Raw genomic sequence first — 19,502 nt, 5'->3', positions numbered from 1 at the left:
CACACACACACACACACACACACACACACACACACACACACACACACACACCACATGAAAAGCTCTAAAAGGAAGAAGAAAATAAATGATTGTCAGGAGCCAACATAAGCTGGTTTAGCCACTAGCAAACTTGAAAAACATGTTACAACATTTAGGAATGCTACCAGACTAGCTGCCAGATTGTTCACACTCGTACTTCTTAATGGGTTACCAGCTTTGTGCTTTAAATCAAAGTTTTTGTTAAAAAAAAAAAGAAAGAAAAGGGTTTCATTTATTTAATTTGTAATGAAAAGATTTATTTCAGTAAAATCTTTAAACAGTAGTATGACAGATGTAATTGCTGAGAAAAATCCAAAAGAAGAAAACCTTGATCTGGAGGTTGTTGAAGAAGTGTGTTCCTCATGTTGGCCGGTGCATCTCTCCAATATCAGACATGTCAGCTATTTCACTGACCTGTTTAGTTGTAACACTTAAATCTCCCTCTACTGCAGTGAGGTTAGCCAGTGTCTGTCTAAGCTCAGCAACCTCCTGCTCTCTCTTCATAAGATCCTCTGCTAGTCTTCCTATCCGCAGAGTCAGGTCTGACAGCTGAGGCTCAAACGCCCCAAAGTCCCTCTTAATAGCAGCAACTTTTGGTTTAAGGTCGCTGGCAAAAGTCACTGTTCTTATCAGACGAGCTCTGCCGCTCTCTAGCTCTCTCAAGCGCTCCGAGATCTGTTTGTCAGCGGCGGTGAGTTCAGGGATGCGCCTGCGGAGCTGCTCTATGGCCTCAGTGTTGCGTTCGGACACGGCGCGGAGATTTGAGACCCGGTCAATGCTGCTGACCAGCACGTCCCCGATGCGTTTGACCATGCTTTGCTCCACCTGCGTGGTCTTGTCGTCCAGCGCCGCCAGCTGAGTCAGCAGAGACTCCAGCTCAGACTGCAGGCCGTCCATCCTGCGCACATCTGTCCTCACTGACGCCACCTACAGGGGACACACAAAAGAACAGAGACTAAGAAACTCGTTTTCAAATATTACAGGAAAAATGTATTTGTTTCAGATGGAGTCTGCAACAGAAAAATGATTTCACCTCAGCAACCTGAGTCCCGCAGAGATTTAAAAGGTGCTCTAAGTGATGCGACACGTTTTTTTAGGCTACACCATTTTTCGTCACATACAGCAAACATCTCCTCACTATCTGCTAGCTGCCTGTCCCCTGAACACACTGTAAAAAAAACGTGGTCTCGGAAGACAGCTCAGGCTCCACAAACGGCAACAAAAACAAACTGCGCCAACCTGCCCCACGAACCATAACAGAGTTCCAGCTAATATCAGACAAGAAGGAGCTGGGACTCAACCAACTCCTTCTTGTCGGTTATTGGCTGGAACTCTGTTTGTTATGGTTCGTTGTGCAGGTTGGCGCAGTTTGTTTTTGTTGCCGTTTGTGGAGCCTGAGCTGTCTTCAGAGACCGCGTTTTTTTTACAGTGTGTTCAGGGGACAGGCAGCTATATGTATGTGACAAAAAATGTTGTAGCCTAAAAAACACGTCACATCACTTAGAGCACCTTTAATATTTTCATGCTGATTAAATTCTAATGTTCGATGGGATCTCTTCTGCGGCCACTGAAGGTTATAATGAATAAATAACAGCAGCAAACTGATATTTACTTCATACAGTAAAAACCAGGATGTTTACATTCCTTATCAACACTTCACTATTACTTGGAGATGCCAAGTTTCCTTATGTAGTTTTGCATTGAGTGACACATTTTCTCCAGGAAAACAAAGTGAGCATTTTTTTGTAGAGCTGCAATGCTTAGCCCATTGACAGAAAATTAATCATTTGCTATCAATTGTAAGGATTTAAAAATGTTGTGTCTTATGTGACAGTAAAATGTGAATCTTTGGATTTTTGACATCTCAAGACATCACCTTGGGCTCTGAGAGATTTTAACATCCATTTTTCACTGTTATAAAAAAAAGAAAAAGAAAAAAAAAGAAAATCAGACATACCTTGTTGGCTAAGTCTTTTGCGATGGCTGAGGTGCGCCCTTCGATCTGTCCCACAGCGTCTCTCAGTGAGGTCAGGCTGGTCTGAAGCTGAGCTCGTTTCTCATTCAGCCCAGAGGCCCACTCCTTCAGCCGGCTCACGTCCTGCTCCAGACCCTCCAGCTGGGGCCGCAGAGCCCCCCGCTGACCCCCGAGACCCTCCAGCATCAGCTGGACGCTCTCACACTGAAACAGGACATACAGTACATGGATTGGTAGATACAACAGCTGTATGTTTGTGTGTTCAGGAGAGGTTAGTTATTTTAAGCAATTATACGTTACAAGACATCTTTTCAGGTTATTTCCCTATTTAAAAAAAAAAAAACTGGAGAGACATTACTGCCTCAGTACACATGAGGATTCAATATACAAAACAAATGAGACCTTTTCAATAAAAAAGATTTTATTAAATAAGTTCAGTGATGAAATGATTGCCATGCTTTCAACAGGTGAAACCAAAATCAGATTGAAATATAATAGTTATCAAAAACATTAAGCTTTATTGCACATCTACAAAAGCTGTTCATGTACCAAATCTAACACTGACAGAGATGTAGTTTAGGGCTGCAACTCACAATTATTTTCTTGATTAATCAATTATTCATTTAGTCTACAAGAATGTCAGTAATTGTGAAAAATGCCCATGATGTTTTATCAAGGCGATGTCATGAAATTGATTCATCGACTAATCGTTTCTGATCTAATGCAGTTATATCTGGAAAGACTGGCTTAGATATGGTTGTACAACTATATGTAATATATAATATGTAATGGGACATGTAGTATACAATCACTAAAGAAACCTAAATTTGTCACTACCACATTAAACTAATATTAAAATAAAAAAAAATCTTGATCTTACTTTAGTGATACAGTGCATGTATACCAGAGTTTATGTTGAAATCAGGGAACTTTTATGGAATGATGGTCACCAATTGTCTGACATTAAACGCAGGTACACATTTTGAAAGACATTAATACTGAACTTTGATCGCCATTTTACAGCAAAGAGTAAAACAGGGCCACTCCTTTTCTCTAGGGGACTCAATACAATGACATTATTCAGTGAGGTCATCATGTAGAAGTTGAGTTGTCTCATCTTTTTCCCACTCCTCCTCCTCCACTTCCTCATCATCATATTTCCATTCTTCTTCCTCCAAAGTGTCAGAGTCCTTTTGGCTGTCGGCTGTAGTTTCCCTTAGCACCATGGTGAGTTCACGGACAGCCTCTTTAACCACGGACAACTCATTCTTCATCTTCAGGATGCTGTTTTGAGCCTGCAGGGTGTCCAGCTCCTGTCTGATCTGAATGATTTCATTGAGTGCTTTCAGCATGCTGTCCTCAGTCCCAAACACCTGTAGCGTCACCTCTTCCAGGCGTTTTTCTGCCCCGCTCAGATCACCCGCCAGCCTCAGGATGGTGCGCACCGCCTCCTCCACCTGAGGCAGGTGCTCTTCACACTCCTGTGCCCGGGGAATGTGCTCCTGGAGCTGGGAGCTGAGCTCGGCCTCGCTCTTGGTCAGGCTGCCGATCTGCTCCTCCAGTTTGTGGATCTGCTTGGTGTTCCAGTCCAGGTGATCCTGAATTCGCTTGGTGTCGTCTCCCTCCGTGCGCTCCAGAGCTCGGGCATTCCTCTTCGTGCTGTCCTCAAGCTCCTCCAACTTCTCCGCCAGTGACCGGGCCCTCCGCTCGGCCTCGTTAACCTGCTCTGTGGCTCCGCCGTGAGCTTCCCGTGACTCGGCCTTGAGGGCAGCCAGGTCAGAGGTGATGGCGGCCAGCCGCTCCTGCCACGTCTCCGTCACGTTGAGGAAGTGGGCGTTGACCGTCTGCAGGTCACGGGAGGCGGAGTTCTCGTCGGCCTGCATCACCATGACGGCAGCGTGGAGGGTGGAGATGTCCTGCTGGAGTCGTGTTGCCAAGGAGACGGTGGAGAGCGCCTCCTGTAGGTCATCCTCAGAGGCGGCGAGCTGCAGCCGCAACACAAAACAGGAGGGCTGTTTCTGTGGGAGCTCTATGGTCCTCAGTACTCCTATAGAGAGGCGAAGTCCCTCCCCTTCCGGTGGACCGCCATGGGACCTTAACTCGGAAAAAACATGAACGGTAGCGAATGGGGAAAGACAAATTATTTTTTGATCCCCTTTGAACTGAGCCATGAATTACACATATGATGTTCATCAGTTTAATAGATAATTTCGCAAGTCAAGAAAGTCTCAATTTATTGTTAAACTGTTGAAGTATAAGACTGTGAGAATACGTAATGAGAAACATGGATGACGTCTCGCTGTAACGTTACTCAAATGAGTAGAGGATCTCGCTTGTTCTTTTGCTTATCTGCTGAAAACACTTCACTGGATAAAACACAGCAGGTAAGATAACGTTACGTGTGTCGTGGAACAGAGCTAGCGAGCAAGTTGAGCATCAAGCTAGGTGAGATGTAGTTCACTGAGCAGCTTCACACAAAACTAAGTGCTCATACGATAAACCTACGGCTAACTGAGCCTTTCTTCGGTTGAAAAATTATCTTTTAAATTGACGAACATCATATTTGTAATCCATGGCTCAAATTCAAACCGGACCAAAAAAATACTTATTATCTCTCCATTGACTCCCGTTCATATTTTTTCCAAAGATAGGTCCCATGGACCGGAAGTAGAAGGGCGTGACTTCGGCTCTCTATACAAGGGATACAGTAGGAAACAAAACGCATGCATACACAAAGGCACTGTGTACAATATAAGTCAACTGTGGATGAAAAAGTGTTACAAGAGCACACAAATGTGGATACTATAGATGTAAGGGGGACATTTACAAAGAACAAAAAGAAAATGAAGCATGCAGAGGATTTTATATAATGTAAGGCAGTAGATTCATTGTGACCCCTTAAGCAAAGTCTGCTTGTGACCCCCAGCATCACAGGTCGTATACATTTAGGAGCTGCAAGTGGTTTTGTCCACAGGTGGTTCCACTTGAATAATTTTGATGGGGCTGAACATTTTAAACTGTCCAGAATTTCACAAAAATGCAAAGATAAAGAAGTGCAAAACAATTTCGTACAGCAAAAAATACAGTATGTTTTTTCTTCTTTCTTATCATGTGAATCATCTCACGACCCCGAGGTTGGGAACCAGTAATTCACTAACTGTACTCCTACCGCTCCTCCCTAAACCACAGCTATCGATAATAATTAATATAATTTTAAAGCTAAAAATTAAAACAAACCAATGATTCTTAGGTTTTCACACAAACACAACGCATAATTTTACCCAAAACACTCAAATAAAAAATATAATATTTTATCACTTTATATCTTAAGTGGTATTTAGCTATGCAGACAGTTTGGGTTTTATTTGTTCAGGTTTTGAAATATCTGTCTCTGAGATTTCTGCCCCAACCATAAACAATTAAATTGAATGGAGGAAATTTTATTAATAATAGGCCTACAAATAACACACTGTCAACGGTGTAAGTAGGGGATATTTCTTCAGTAAAAATATATATGCCATTATACATATTAAATTCCATTCACCTCCATTGCATTGGGGTCCCATACACCAATATCTCCAAACCTGGGCACATAAAACCTAAATTGCCTGCACAGCTAGATACCACTAGAGCTGTGAACGTGTAATTTGGGTGAATTGACCCTTTAAAGCTCCATCCCTCAAAAGCAGCTTAACATATGTTCCACTTTAAATTAAACGTACCTTTTTAGAAACCTTTAGGACTTCTTCCTCCATGTCGAAGAGACTTGAAGTCTTTCCGTGTAATGACTTGTACTTTTCTTCAATTTCGGAAAACCTTTCATTTTGCTGTAGCACCACCCTGAAACGAAGAGAGACACACACTTTAGTAGAAACAACTCTTTATAAACATTAATGCAGATTTTGTTGACTTACCAACTCAGAGCCCCGCATGCTGCAAGCGACAATAAGCACATTATACTTCTAATATCCAAACTCGAAGAGGTTTTATTCGCTCCTGCGTTGTTTCCAGCTTCTGTCTTCCCTTTCTGCGCTTCATCTTTGCCATTTACAGCCGACGTTTCGGACACTTCATCGCTTTGTTTTTGTGACTTCTTCCTCTGTTTTAACTCAGTAGGCATTTTAGCACACTGTAACTTTTACTATGAAGGAATTCAACAGGCTTTAACAGTAAAAAAAAAAAAGAAGCTATTCGTTACGTTGTGCAATAAAACAATTCTTTCACAGATACGTTCATAATGCAGGATACTAAAGTAACGTAAAAAGCATTAAAATAACCATGGATGTATTAAGAGAAAATAACGGCTGAGTTTTGCGAACGTTACCGCTAAAACAATCCTTTTGCTTAACGTTACCCTGTTCCTTGGATAAATGCCGCCTTCAAATGCTTCTCTTAAGCTCGTATATACAATAACCAACATGATTACTTAGTTAGAAACACAAAACCTGTAACAAATATAGCCAGTATTGATGTATGAAATATATTGATGTTTTATCTTTTAGCTCATGCCACACAATGGTTTGAAACAACATTACAATTTTCAGTTGCGTTTGCCAATTTGTTCAATCGTTAGGCCCCAACCTAAACTCTCATAGTTCCGACAGGCGAAAGAAGCCCCTTAAACGCCTCAGCCACGTAAGCGGCTGCCAGCATTATTTAGTCCTGAATGTGGCCATACCGGATTAATGATGTCTTTAAAAGGAGAAGCTCAAACAGTTAATCGGTTAATTAATTAATTAGTCAGTGGCCAGAAAATTTAACGGCAACAATTATAAAAAAAGATTAATCGTTTAAATAATTTAACCATCAAAAGAAAATATATACATTTTAGCTTCTCCAATGTGGGGATTTGCTGCTTTTCACGATTTTATGTGATTGTAAATTGAATGTTCTGGGGTTTTACACTGTAAAGATGTCAACTTGGACTCTTCGAAATTGTCATGGACAGTTTTAGCTATTTTCTTAAAAACCAAACAATTAATCAAACAAAGAAAAATGTACATTTAATAATAATAATAATAATAATCAATTGAATTTATATAGCGCTTTTCACAAACTCAAAGTCTGTGCAGTGTAGCCACAAAATAACCAGGCAAAAGAGTTCGGCACAAGCCATTTATTTGGCGTGTTTCCAAAAATCTTACTTCCATTTTGAGTGTCAAAATATGTCAAAACTTGATTATCAGTAGCTTTCTATAACTGGTAATTCAAAGCCCTATACAACATTGTATGTAGCAGTACTATAATATAGCTTTTATTGATCAATTCTGTTATTCCATTATTATTTAATGGCTCCCAACGGCAGTATGCTATCTTGTATTCAGGATTTTTCAGCATGTCCTATTAACTACAAGGGCCATGCTAATTACACAAGCTACTATTCTTTTAGGTAACCTTTAACAATATTTAACAGCAGAAGACAAACAAAGATCAACTAAATTAAAGTCTAACATGGACGCAACGTCACCTTAGAGGCAAATGTTGAATTGCAATACAGTACATTCAAGCAAAAGCTGCCACATGCAATTTCTAACAAAATAATGTGCAAAAAGATAGCCAGCACAATATTGCAATATGAGGGCGCGTTAATCAGAGATCTTTGGACTAAGGCATAGAGTGATGGAGTAAACAAATATTTGGTCATTGAAGGATCTACAACTTTCACTTTTAGTGTTTCTTATTTAACAACTCAAACTCCTGAGAAGCATTTACAGTACAGAAATTGCTCAGTAATATAATCATCCAGTTCCCAAACCAGGGCTTAAAAAACTCCAGTCTGTTAACTCTGCACAATTAGATTTTAAGCATCATGGCAAATTTGACCTTAATGCTAAAGCACAAGCCGTGGTTATTCCACCTCAGAGCCTGTTTTTCTATTGCTTTTAAATGCCAAATCCAAAATCACATTATAGCACCACATTGTAGTGCGATTTATTTATTATGACTTTTGCAGTATGTTACAGCAACAACAAAATGAGGCCTTTAAAAAGGGATTGCTTTCAGTCATATTTTAAGTGGACATGTGTTGCTGTACAATGGGGCCTGAAAGCTACAAAGAGGTCCGCATCAGATAATTCTAGCCTTCCAAGTGTGGGCTATTAAATGTTATACCAAAGGGGGCAATGTAGAATGTCACAGCGGACGTACAAAAACAGCTACAAATTAAATACAAAACATCATCAAAAGGAACCCCTCAAAATAATAATCTACTGCTTACAATGTTGACCATATTATCAATTACAACATCTTAAAGTGTCTGATTCCAAGCAACAGAAATGAGAAAAAAAAAAAAAAAAAAACACAGTGCAATTGACCTACATCAAGCAGGGTTATTCTAACGCTATCAGCTAGATTGCTAAAGGACTAACCAGTAAGCTTAGCATAAAGACTGGAAGCAGCTAACTGGCTCTATCCAAAGGTTACAAACGTTTTATCACGCTGGTTGGTAAGCAGACTGTTGCCTACAGACAGAGCCAGGCTAGCTCCTGTTTCCAGTCGTTATGCTAAGCTATGCTAAACCGGCTCCTGGCTACAGCTTCGTATTAAACCGACAGATAAGAGTGGTATCAATCTTCTCACCGTATTCCTGGCAAGAAAGTGAATGAGCATATCCTTCAAACTCAATTTTTAATAGCTGCATAGATTTCATGCCATCTTGTCCTTTTATAATAACAGATGCATGGCCTGCAAAAACAAAGAAAAACATAACTATTCACAAGATAATGTAGCTAATGTGTTAATGAGGCTACATAACTGATAGTATGTGTGATTAAAAAATATATATCTGGTCCCCCAAGGCCTCGTTATCAGGTTTTGGTCCCGTCTTTGAAAGAGCAAAAATAAGTGCACTTTGGGGACGGAAAGGACACTTTCAAACCTGTGGGAATGTGCAAAAAAAGCACAATACAGAGTGCACATGATGAGTGAGAGTAGGTTAACCAATTAAAAACTTACAACTGAGTACTCTCTACTCCTTAGGTTTTTTTTTTTTTTTTTACACATCATCAACTAAAGAAATCAGAACGCAAATCCATCCTTCAAAACACCACAAACCATCTGCTACATATACTTTTTTTTTTTTATATATATATTTAAACCCCAAGACCCCAAAGTAAAATAAGCAATAACTAAATAAACTAAAATAAACTCTTTTGCTCCAAGGATGAGTGACCACCACTCATTGGGCCAACTATGAGGGCGCTGAATCTAACAGAAGCCACACACCATGACTCAGGAGCTGTAGTGGTCCTGGAAGAAAGAAAATACATCGTTAGAACTTGAATTGAGGTTTGTCAGACAAGATGTTTATGTGATCGTTATTCAAGTGGTGTATTTCTGACCGACCTGAATTGAGCTAACTACGCCGCTGGCCATGACGGAGAGTTTTCCTGCCACGGAGCGCACTCCCAGTTTGAGCTGTGACATGTCAGGAGCACTGGGCAGCACGTTGGTCAGACGGTAGGAACTCACTGTGAGCACAAGACAAACAAAGCGATTTAAGATTAGTTTTGGCGTTCCCCAACTTTCTTTTGTACAAAGTTTACGAGTGGTCCAGACCAGTGGAAGGAGTCTTATTATGGACAGTCTGCCTCTTGCCTCTCCACGGGGGACACACACGTTTGACTTAAAAACTAAATTAATGCTTTAATCTGAATCAATCTGGAGTTAAAATGTGTTACGGAAATCAACTAAAATCAAAATAAACAGTTCATCGTCTGATTATTTCTGTCACGGTACAGGCAGCACTTCTAACAGCACAGATGTAGTTATGCCTCTCAGTCTAATGACCAATTGTTGTCATATAGCAATTCGGGGACTATGTAAATACGACATTTATTAAATTGAAACAAGCAATTATTTACAAGTTTTTGCAGTTGTCGGTTTGATAATCTAATGTTAAACACTTGTATGAGCATGCTTTGAGGAAAAAAGGTTTAGGTTAAGAATATAACATTTCAATATGTCTTTGGGTAATTAGACATACTGTACATTTATTTCTATTAATCAATAACACAAACTTAAATGGTTATTGAAATACTTATGCTGAGGCAGTGATGGTGCAGTAGTCTCTTACCAGTCTGTTTCTTTGGATCATCAAAGAGGTCTGCTGAACTTATAGAGGCACTCCCAGAATACCTTTCCAGTCGTGTTTTGGCCTCATACTAAAGAGCAGAAACACACAGACATATTTTTTTGCAAACAGTCTTGAGTACTACAGTAATTTTTATGCGAGATCGCTATAAGCATTTATATAAAAAAATGTAAATTATTGACCATCTACAATTAAAACCACACAGTGTACAAGTCAAGACGTCATGATCAAAATCATGTGTTACACAATGTATGTTACAGTACAGACAACATGTGGGATGGGTAGGACTCATGCTGTCATTGTGTACCTCAGAGTTATCTTGTTTTCCAAAGTACATGTCAGAAGAGATGGCTTTCACGTCGCCTCCAAACTTTTTCTGAGCTTCTCCTGTGTCCGATACTGGCACTGCTTCTGGTTTTCTTCTGGCTGTGGGCCTGATAACACACAAAAAAGGAGATGATTATTACATATGAAAACACTTAAGATTTAATAACTGAAATCAGCACTAACCGATAGCTGTCTATTCTGAAAGCAAAAAGGTTAAATTCCTACTGTATCAAGCAACAAAAATAAGCAGTAAAAAGTCATGAGAGGTCTGTTACAGTGACAGCAGCAGGGTCTATATTACATATAAACAGACAATATCCTACCTGTCATTCAGTGATGATATAGTGGAGGTCAAGTAGAAGTCCGGCTCTGGTTTCTTGCTCTCCTTGAGCCAGCCTCCTTCACCTCTATCATCCCACAGCGAGGAGAAACTATCTGACGTTTCTGTTTGATCCTCAAACCGGGACAAAATCCTAAAGAAAGAAGGAATAATAATAATAATAATAATAATAATAATAATAATAATAATAATAATAACAATGTAAAAAAAATGCTGTGCATGGATTATGTATGAGAACTGAATTGGCATGATCAAAAGCGAGAGGAAAGGCGGATTTCAAAATTCTAATTCAAAGAGCTTTAAAGCCATGAACACATTAAGAGACAGTATTGCCAAAGCAGTGAAGGATTACTGACATTAACTCACATTATATTCAGAATTATAAGAACATGCTTTTAAAAAAACCAAACCGCAACAGCAGATTTGTTTTATGACTTTGAAAACAAAATAAAATGAACAGCATTTGTGCACACGAAATTAAGAGAACATATCAATGATAACATTTAAAATACCAGTTATATAAATCATACTTATCTGACCTAGAGCTGAAGGACCCTTCATCATCGTTGTCCTCGGTGAACCGTCGCGCCTTGGTGGTCTTGGTCCCCAGTGGACTCTCCTGCTGGATCATGTGCATGTCCGATGTGACAGAGTGAGACACTCCACTGCAGAGTGATAATGGGAGCAAGAAACAGAGATATGGAAACAAAGCCTTGAATCAGCTACGGGATCACTAGTAGTTGTCTCTTCATCATCATACCTCCTCATGCCCAGACCCATGCCCAGTCTCTCAGCTTGCTCTTTCTTATTCCCCTTTAATCCCTTCAACTTCTTCTCCTCCATTTTCCTCTGCTGCTCAAAATCTTTACAGGTCAGTCGTAGGGATGGAGAGCTGAGAAGGAAGAAGGCAGGCAAGTTTAAAAAAAAATAAATAAATAAATGGCAAAACAGAGGGAGAGTACAGCAGGAAAAAGAAAAACACAATTTTGTTTTTAAAGAAAGAAAGTAAAGTAACGCACATGGATTCCTCAGGTTGGTTGCTCTTCTTGGAAGCACCAGTGTTCTCTTCTTTCTCTCTGAGCTTGTCGGCAGCTTGAGCCTTCTTCTCCAGATCTGAGAAACTCTTACTGCTAACCTTCTGAGCGCCCAGACCGCCTTTCTTAGAGGCCAACTAGAAGCAGACACATTTTACAAAACACACTATGAATGCAAAGTCTGTGAACACACATACAATACTTACAACAATGCGTAATGTCCAAACTGAAGTTACTAGGAGTACATACGGTTTTCTTGGCGGCAGTTGGCTTCTTCTTAAGGAGAGAGGAATGCTCTGGAGAGATCAAAGGACAGTAAAGTTACACCTCCTATAGTTTAGTAATAATTCAGATACAAAAACGGGGTCTAAAATGGGGGAATGGAGTAATGTAAGTAAACGTGAAGAATATAAACCAACCTAGATTTGATTCTGTAGAAACAGTCAGCATCTCCACACTAGGACCCTCATCTAGATTACCTGAAAAGGTTTAATGTATATGTGATGAGCCATAAATGGAAACGAGATAAATACAACTATGTTATGTATTTTGTGAATATCGATACCGTCTTCCTCTTTTCCCCTGGTTAAAGGCTTCTCTGATGCGGAGGAGCTGAGACACATTTGAACCGTGTTGGCCGTGTTCACATTTTCAGGAAGAGCCTAGGCGTTAAACAGACACAAGTGGTGAAATTACTAAAACCTTGTCACTGTGTAGGTAATCCAACAAGCAGGTATGTGGATGCAATTACACTTAGGCAAGGAAAGCACACTCCTATACCTGTATATGAAGACTGAAGAAATCCACTTGCTTGTCGTCCGGTGATGTTGGGGAGAGAGGAGCCTGACTGTCAAGCCACAACTGTACAGAAGAAGAGCAATACAACTGATACAGCTATCTGTGCACTGGATATATTCTATGCAAAGTGTGATAAGCAAAGAGGAACTCAATTCTGGCTTCCCCCCGATCTGTGGAGAAACCTGCAAGTGTGGGATGTTTTAAGACAGTAAACAAACGTGTCTGCATTACCTCAGTGCCATGGGATCTGGTGGCTTGCGTGGCTGAAGTCTTTATCTTCTCCCTGTACAGCTGAGCAGCTCGGCTGTTGTACTTGGTATTGGCAGCACTGGTCGTGCACCCATGTTGACTGAAAAATGACATCTAAACAGATACAGGAAGGATGACAGGAAGAATTAAGTAACATTACATGCGAGTCACACACTGCTGGAATTAAAATCTGTTGATAGTGTGCTGATATGCTGCCTTCAGGTACTGACCGCACTGGCATTGCCTCCCACTTGCATACATCTTAGCTGAAACCAAGACCAATTGAAATCCAGCTCAGTGGACCTGTGTAACACAACAATGTCAGGATTTGAACAGACCTTAAATTTCTATGTCGCTAAATGGTTTGACATGGACAAACAGCATCTCAGGTTCCAAAATAATTATCTCCATACCATTTTACTCTTGTCTGGAGGTTTCTGCTCATATTAAGAATCTTGTGCAACTGTTTGCTTTTGTGTTTTCATGACCAGAATATTGCAATTCATTATACATTTGCGGCTTGCCTCAGCCAAGTAGCAGTAGCTTGCCTGCAGATGGTTCAAAATGCTCATCGTCTACCAAAGACAAAGAACCAGGGAGCACATTACCCGTGTTGGCCTCAATCCACTGGCTACCAGTGGAGTTTAGAATTCAATACAACATTGTCATTATTATCTATCAGGCTCTACACAGTAAACCCCCTGAGAAAATGTTTTGACTTGATGTCACCATATAGTAACTTAACCCTTGTGTTGTCCTTCGGGTCCCAGTGACCCAAAGGACAACACAAGGATTATGTACTTCCGTTTACTTTGTTGAGAATTGCTCTCTAAACAAGGGTTAATACAGCACCTTAGTTCTTGTTTGTACAGCATTTTGGTCAGCTTAAACTGTGTTTAAATGTGTTCTAGAAATAAACTTTACTTACTTAACAAGAAACAGGGTTTAGAGAGCAATTCTCAACAAAGTAAAGGGAGGTACATAATCCTTGTGTTGTCCTTCGGGTCACTGGGACCCGAAGGACCACACAAGGGTTAACATGTCTACTGTATGTCCCAGAGCTTAGCTTAAAATAACTATAGAACAAGCGTTTGCTGTCTTTGCCACTACATTTTGGATTACTTTACCTCTCACTGTAGGATGGTCCAATTCTAATCTAAATTGTTTTGTTACTTTTGTATTTGTTGCCATCGTACCTGTTTAGTATTTCCTGCTAAAAGCGTTTATTAGGAGGCACTTTGTAACTTTTGTTTAGAAAAGTAAACTATATAAATAAGTCCTGACTTACCTGATAAAGGTCAGATGCACCCCAAGAGACCTGTGTGTCCCAGAGCAATCTATACACAGGAATACACCGTAGGTGATGCTGGCCCAACTGGGGTTTTTAGCTGAGCAGTCAAAGCAAATCTAGGAGAAAGAGAGCACAGGAGAGGCATAGAAACAAACCAATATATAAATAGATGGGTCAATTGATATTTCAATGAAACAGTAAAGACTGAAGTTATGTTTTAACTTTCACCTCTTTCAAGATCATAGGATAGATCAATAAAAAAGACGTGGAAGCAAACAATGTGAAGGATGTTTGTAACCATGAAGGTCTGAAGTGCATGTTGCCTGTGAAATCAACTGGCTGCTGATTCAAACAGCTGTTGGTGAAGTGGGATGAATTCACTCTTACTTACTGGTAAAGCAAAAAGCACGCTTCCATTGTGAGTATATTCAGAATGTATGCACTACTGTTTACACTCAGCTAAGCATTGAGGGAGCTTAAAACAAAGGAACATTAAGCCTAAACAAACGCCTAGCTAGCTTAATGTCAACAGTCAAAATGTAGCTAGCTAGGCTGTCAACCACTTGGATAACGTTACGTCTGGTTACAGTTCACAAGTTTTCTGACAGATTATTCTCCTGCAAATTAGTTAGGGTACAATTCAACAAAACCAACCGATTTTACACATGACACGAATCAGCTAGCTAGCTAACGTAAATTGTTAAATTAAGCTGGTGAATTAAAGCTAACTTTGGCGTTTCTCAAAGTGCGACGTGTCAGATATCCAGTTTAACTTCCTTGTTAAAGAGACTAAACCGTCCGCCGTTAGAAACTCTCACCTTATTCGTAGGGATGGCGCGAAGTCGCTTAAAAATAGTGGAAATGTCCTGCTTGCTGGGCTCTGACATTGTTCTATCTGTTGGTAATAACTGGTGGTTACACAGCGAAGTAGCATGAAAAACAGCCCTGTGTGTGTTTTTCCGAATACGACACGTCAATAGGAGAACATCATGATCTGGCTCTGATTGGATAAAAATGACCCGTGGTTATGTTATTGTAGCAAGGTCTCCTGGGTAATGTAGTTACTTTACATTTCAAGTTTCAGTTGTGTTTTCACAGTGATATAGAAAGTATTAAGATCATGTACTTCTTTTCTGAAGGATATGTTTATATACATTTTATTACTGTTGGTCTGCTTGAGTAGAACATATAAACATTTAATTCAAGGTACAGACTGATTCAAGCATCAACTTTGCATCACTCAATCAAAATTACACAAATATGATTAAATATACCCCCAGAAGACTTTACCAGTTAGAATGTGGATTTATCTGCAAAATACTGACTACAAACATCAGAAAAATGTGAAGTAAAAACAAAACTTTCTCTAAAAATGTGTGCAATTGAAAAGTACAAAATTGCATGGACCACAACTTGTAGAATTCAGTGGTCATGTTTGGTATAAGTAATTTAATAAACTAAATTTAAGCATGTTAATTAGACATTTTTCATAGACATGCAATTCAAAACAACCGTACTGTAGAATCACTTGACATTTACTTCAACAGATCACTGACAGAACTGTACAACTAAGCTATTGAAATTAAACATTAAGTAGTTTAATATTAATAATTCAAAACCCTTTAAGGATTTTCACACAGACTAAAAGATTGAGCTCTTTTTAGATTCAGTAAATATCTTGACAAATAATAAATATCAATACTCAAGACAATGGCAAAATGTTTTTCCAATAAATTCATTTATTATGTTGTGGGACAACATTTACAAACCTCACTGTCCAAGTACAGCTGTTGCACCGTTTTGACAACAGCATGCCCTGAAAATATGGCAAAACGTCACCTTTCTCACTATTATTAAAGACAAGAATATTATTCTTACTCTCGTGCTGCAGTTAAAGGCATCAAATTGCTTTTTTTCAATGATTTCCTCAATACATAGGCAATTAATGAATTTGGAGCCTGCAAAATTGAAAAGACTGCAATTCATTGCTGCAAAAAATGCAAGCTTACAAAACACTTGATGATCCAAACATATGTATTAAAGTTATGAAATCAGGTGAATCCATTCATATCATAGCTCCTAAGGGGAAATTAACAATTATGCACATATTTGTTTATTCATTCAATGAGTATGGCCCTCTGTGATGGGGGAAAATAATCATATTTACAAATATATCAAAATAACAGATTTAAGGGATATTTGCCATAAAACATTCAATTACTATACAAATTGATTCTCAGTCACAGCATTCTAACAAGAGTAGAACAAAAGCACTTGTGGCATCATAAATTAACAATCATCAATTTCCAACTACATATCATCTGATATTGATGCTTAATTTGTTCGACTACGTTTCATCCAGGCTATTTACATGCATGTATGCAAGCCATACTTGGCTGTGGTTTTATTGCTATAAATTGTAATATACGTATTTTCAAAAAAAACAAAACAACAACAAACACTTACATATTCTCCCATAACTTGACATTTACCAAGTGAGAGAATTAAAACATGGAGATTCAAGTGAGATAAACGTTTGTGAAAAAAATTCAGTGTTCGAAAAATAACCCATATTGTAGGACAATCTACAATCAACAGAAAGTCGAGAGATCTGTGTGAGAAGGTTGAGGACAGTTTAAGGGGTTAATGGGTCAATACTTGCAAAAACCCAACATTAGCAAACGTGAACAATCAAGAAGTGAGGAAATACAATCAGTGAATATACATTCAATTGCAGTCACTAGAGGAACCGACTCACTGTGAACTAAATGAAGGCTACGTCAGGATAAGGGTCTAAGGAGCTTTATCATTCCTTATAAAATAACCACAACAGTTCATGAACTGAATGGAAAAACAGAACCCTGAAAAGGAATGACAGAATAATGTTAGCACTAATTTAAATCAGGTTAAATCTGACACAATAATGTCAACATAAGGGCTCGCATTGTCCAAAATAAATCTAACAATTAACATACATGGACTGGTTTCTAAAAAAAAGGCAGAAATGGTTTCAAACCTAAAATAGATTATTATAAAAAGGGTCATCTCCCTTAATTAATCCATAGTGGCTTGCATATTTAGGCTGCATGTGTCATCCCAGTGTTTTGTTTAAACAATATATAAATTCACACATACATTTCATCCAATATATACTTGAAAGGCTATTTTTTTTTTTGTAACAGCATAAATGGGATTCTAAGTAACATATCATACACTGACAGCAATTTTTCTCCTGCGATCTTCTTCGCCTGGAATCATCTGGAAACTTGTGGTTTATTTCCATCTTTGTACTGTCAATCTGTGGAAAGCAACATTTCAAGTGGTCCTTTAGTAATCTGCAACTTCTCTTTTCCGGCCTTCTCCAACACCAGTCCAGTCTTCGCCAACAGGGAGAAAAGGGTTAAAAATATCGTTTCCAGCCGCACTGTCATTTCGCAACACACCACTTTCTTCACATTTATTCATTTGTAATAATTCATTACTGGATGTCTTCCACATAGTTAGCAGGATAGAGGCCTGTTTTTCCATCCTTGAGCCGGCCTTTGCACCAACCCTGATCATCTTCTTCACCTATTTTGGTGAACTCATCACCTGGAGGAAGAAAGAGGAAGGGATGAATTCTTATTTTTTTTATTCCAGAAACCTAATGGGATCTGACAGAAAAAAAAAAAGCTTTGTTGTTTTCGTAGTATCCGTGTTTTTCAGCCTTTCACACCATTCCCGCTATGTACCTGCTTTAAAGGTAAGCTCATCCTGCTCCTGGCCTTCATAGTCATAGAGGGCTTTGACAGGCACAGATATGACGGGAGAAGCCGGCTCATCTTCGAATGGATTCCCATCACCGTTGGAGGAGAAAGGGTTACCACCTGTGTCTTCATCTGACCAGTCTGGAGTCTTCTCCGTACTGCTGGCACTGGATGGACAGACAAATAGCCACTTAGAAAATGTATTTTCTTGTTCATCTCCGGGCCTTAGGCATCAACGGGACATTCCAGCATGCCAGGGGTAAGCAGGAACAAAAGTTCAAAGTTAGAAAAAGCGAGAAAAATAAATATAACACCAAGTCAAGTTATGTCAACACACACAAAAAGCCCAAAGTGCATTTTCAAATCTGGGACAGCTTTGTGATTCATCTGAAAACATTGAATAAATAAGTGCAAAACATGCTAACTTGTGGCATCAAGGCTACCGAGCAAGCGTTTGGTTGCATGATAAATGATTCAAAAGTCTCTTTGGTTGCCACTTTCAGATCAAGAACTTCAAGTTAGAGTGCACACACAATGCTGAGGGAAAGCAATGCAACAAAACAACATAACCACATTTCAAAAGACGTGTGACAAATACAGAAACACGAGACCAAGCAGGACAAATCATTGTTGTGAACGAATGATTGGAGCTTAACCTGAACGGCCAACAGAGGGAGCCACCTAAACACCAGAGAGAACTTTGCTCTGACAGAGTTATAAGTTGAAAAAACAATAAACGCACACCAGCAGCACATAGATAAAGACTTACAGTCAGACCTTTTCAGTATATTTTATTGCAAATCTACTGTTGACACTGGTTTACCTGCTTTTTTGTTAATTTACAACATCAAAAATGCAGTATGATGGTTGCCCAAAGGTTGAATTTACATATTTGTATCTTAATTGTTCTTTGATACATTTGTATTTGTATGTACACACTTCTTTTGATGTTATACAGCATGTTTATTGTACTGAAAACTGATATAAACAACCTATATACATATGTATAAGTTTTAATATTCAGATCTGACTGTAAGACATTCCCCTACAGACATGCGCCCCCATGCGCATGACATTTAATGTTCTGCAAGACAGGGCACTGTTAGGAGTGAAGGACAGACACAAATTGGCTTTGTGTGCCATTCCAGCGACCATGCAGAGCAACACAAAAAACCTGCCACCTGAGGGAGGAGAGAGGGATGTAAGAAAGAAAGGATCAAAGTAACCGAGACAAAGAAGGAGCGCGAAAGAGACGCGCCATGAACGGCGATCCATGACAAAAGATAGAAACAAGAAAAAGGCGGGGAGGTTGTGGGTGGCGGAGTGTTTTTCTTCTGTTCACCAACGTTTTTATTTCCTCTTTTTTAACACTGATGTGGTTGACTGTGGTCGGCTGCTCCACGGCCATCTCCTCCTCCCCATCATCTTCGTCATCTTCATCAAAGGGGTTAGAGCCCACTGGCGCTGTGTTAGTGGGCACAGCCAGGCTGACAACATGGGACACAGTGAGAGATCGGTTGTTGACATGCACACACACTCACACACACAAAGATACACCTGTGACATACATGACCTGCTGTGGACATACTTACAAATGTAAGCATACCTGGC

At 39.4% G+C, this 19,502-nt stretch overlaps 3 protein-coding genes across 8 annotated transcripts in view; all 3 read right to left on the bottom strand.

Annotated features, from left to right (window-relative positions):
- Nucleotides 1-261: 261 nt before the first annotated feature.
- Nucleotides 262-6,751, bottom strand: LOC120553694 (IKBKB interacting protein). 2 transcript variants are annotated; one of them, XM_039792383.1, is made up of 4 exons: nt 5,929-6,733; nt 5,737-5,854; nt 1,997-2,218; nt 262-966 (listed from the first exon to the last, which is right to left on the bottom strand). In XM_039792383.1, the coding sequence occupies exons 1-4, from the start codon at nt 6,132-6,134 to the stop codon at nt 400-402; spliced, it is 1,113 nt and encodes a 370-aa protein (XP_039648317.1). In that variant the 5' UTR covers nt 6,135-6,733; the 3' UTR covers nt 262-399. The 2 variants fall into 2 exon arrangements, with proteins under 2 accessions (XP_039648317.1, XP_039648316.1); XM_039792382.1 differs by lacking the exons at nt 262-966; nt 1,997-2,218 and adding an exon at nt 2,418-3,999 and having other exon boundaries at nt 5,929-6,751.
- A 359-nt stretch (nt 6,752-7,110) lies between these two features.
- On the bottom strand, nt 7,111-15,138 carry arfgap3 (ADP-ribosylation factor GTPase activating protein 3). 2 transcript variants are annotated; one of them, XM_039792107.1, is made up of 16 exons: nt 14,964-15,138; nt 14,143-14,261; nt 13,085-13,157; nt 12,837-12,968; nt 12,588-12,668; nt 12,373-12,469; nt 12,227-12,286; nt 12,057-12,103; nt 11,793-11,944; nt 11,534-11,665; nt 11,313-11,438; nt 10,757-10,906; nt 10,414-10,540; nt 10,089-10,176; nt 9,359-9,483; nt 7,111-9,262 (listed from the first exon to the last, which is right to left on the bottom strand). In XM_039792107.1, the coding sequence occupies exons 1-16, from the start codon at nt 15,030-15,032 to the stop codon at nt 9,245-9,247; spliced, it is 1,596 nt and encodes a 531-aa protein (XP_039648041.1). In that variant the 5' UTR covers nt 15,033-15,138; the 3' UTR covers nt 7,111-9,244. The 2 variants fall into 2 exon arrangements, with proteins under 2 accessions (XP_039648041.1, XP_039648040.1); XM_039792106.1 differs by lacking the exon at nt 7,111-9,262 and having other exon boundaries at nt 9,320-9,483.
- Nucleotides 15,139-15,864: 726 nt separating this feature from the next.
- pacsin2 (protein kinase C and casein kinase substrate in neurons 2) overlaps nt 15,865-19,502 on the bottom strand; it is a 25,129-nt gene continuing 21,491 nt past the window's right edge. For 2 of the 4 annotated variants that reach the window (XM_039791715.1, XM_039791716.1), the window contains 3 exons: nt 19,238-19,378; nt 17,877-18,058; nt 15,865-17,736 (listed from right to left, as the gene is read on the bottom strand). In XM_039791715.1, the coding sequence (XP_039647649.1) occupies nt 17,624-17,736; nt 17,877-18,058; nt 19,238-19,378 (436 nt within the window). In that variant the 3' untranslated portion in view covers nt 15,865-17,623. The remainder of the gene's footprint in view (nt 17,737-17,876; nt 18,059-19,237; nt 19,379-19,502) is intronic. The other 2 variants (XM_039791717.1, XM_039791718.1) reach the window with 1 other exon arrangement.

The sequence above is a fragment of the Perca fluviatilis genome, chromosome 23, assembly GCF_010015445.1.
Source record: "Perca fluviatilis chromosome 23, GENO_Pfluv_1.0, whole genome shotgun sequence".
In the NCBI taxonomy this organism is placed as follows: domain Eukaryota; kingdom Metazoa; phylum Chordata; class Actinopteri; order Perciformes; family Percidae; genus Perca; species Perca fluviatilis.
This window is presented reverse-complemented; position numbering and strand designations above follow the sequence as displayed.

Coding starts and splice junctions, on each gene's coding strand:
- LOC120553694 (XM_039792382.1), bottom strand. CDS start 6,134: ATGCCTACTGAGTTAAAACAGAGGAAGAAGTCACAAAAACAAAGCGAT. Junction 5,855..5,928: donor GCATGCGGGGCTCTGAGTTG/GTAAGTCAACAA, acceptor TCTTCGTTTCAG/GGTGGTGCTACAGCAAAATG. Junction 4,000..5,736: donor TCCTAAAGGTTTCTAAAAAG/GTACGTTTAATT, acceptor TTGCGGCTGCAG/CTCGCCGCCTCTGAGGATGA.
- arfgap3 (XM_039792106.1), bottom strand. CDS start 15,032: ATGTCAGAGCCCAGCAAGCAGGACATTTCCACTATTTTTAAGCGACTT. Junction 12,104..12,226: donor TTCTACAGAATCAAATCTAG/GTTGGTTTATAT, acceptor TGATCTCTCCAG/AGCATTCCTCTCTCCTTAAG. Junction 10,541..10,756: donor ATATCATCACTGAATGACAG/GTAGGATATTGT, acceptor GTGTGTTATCAG/GCCCACAGCCAGAAGAAAAC.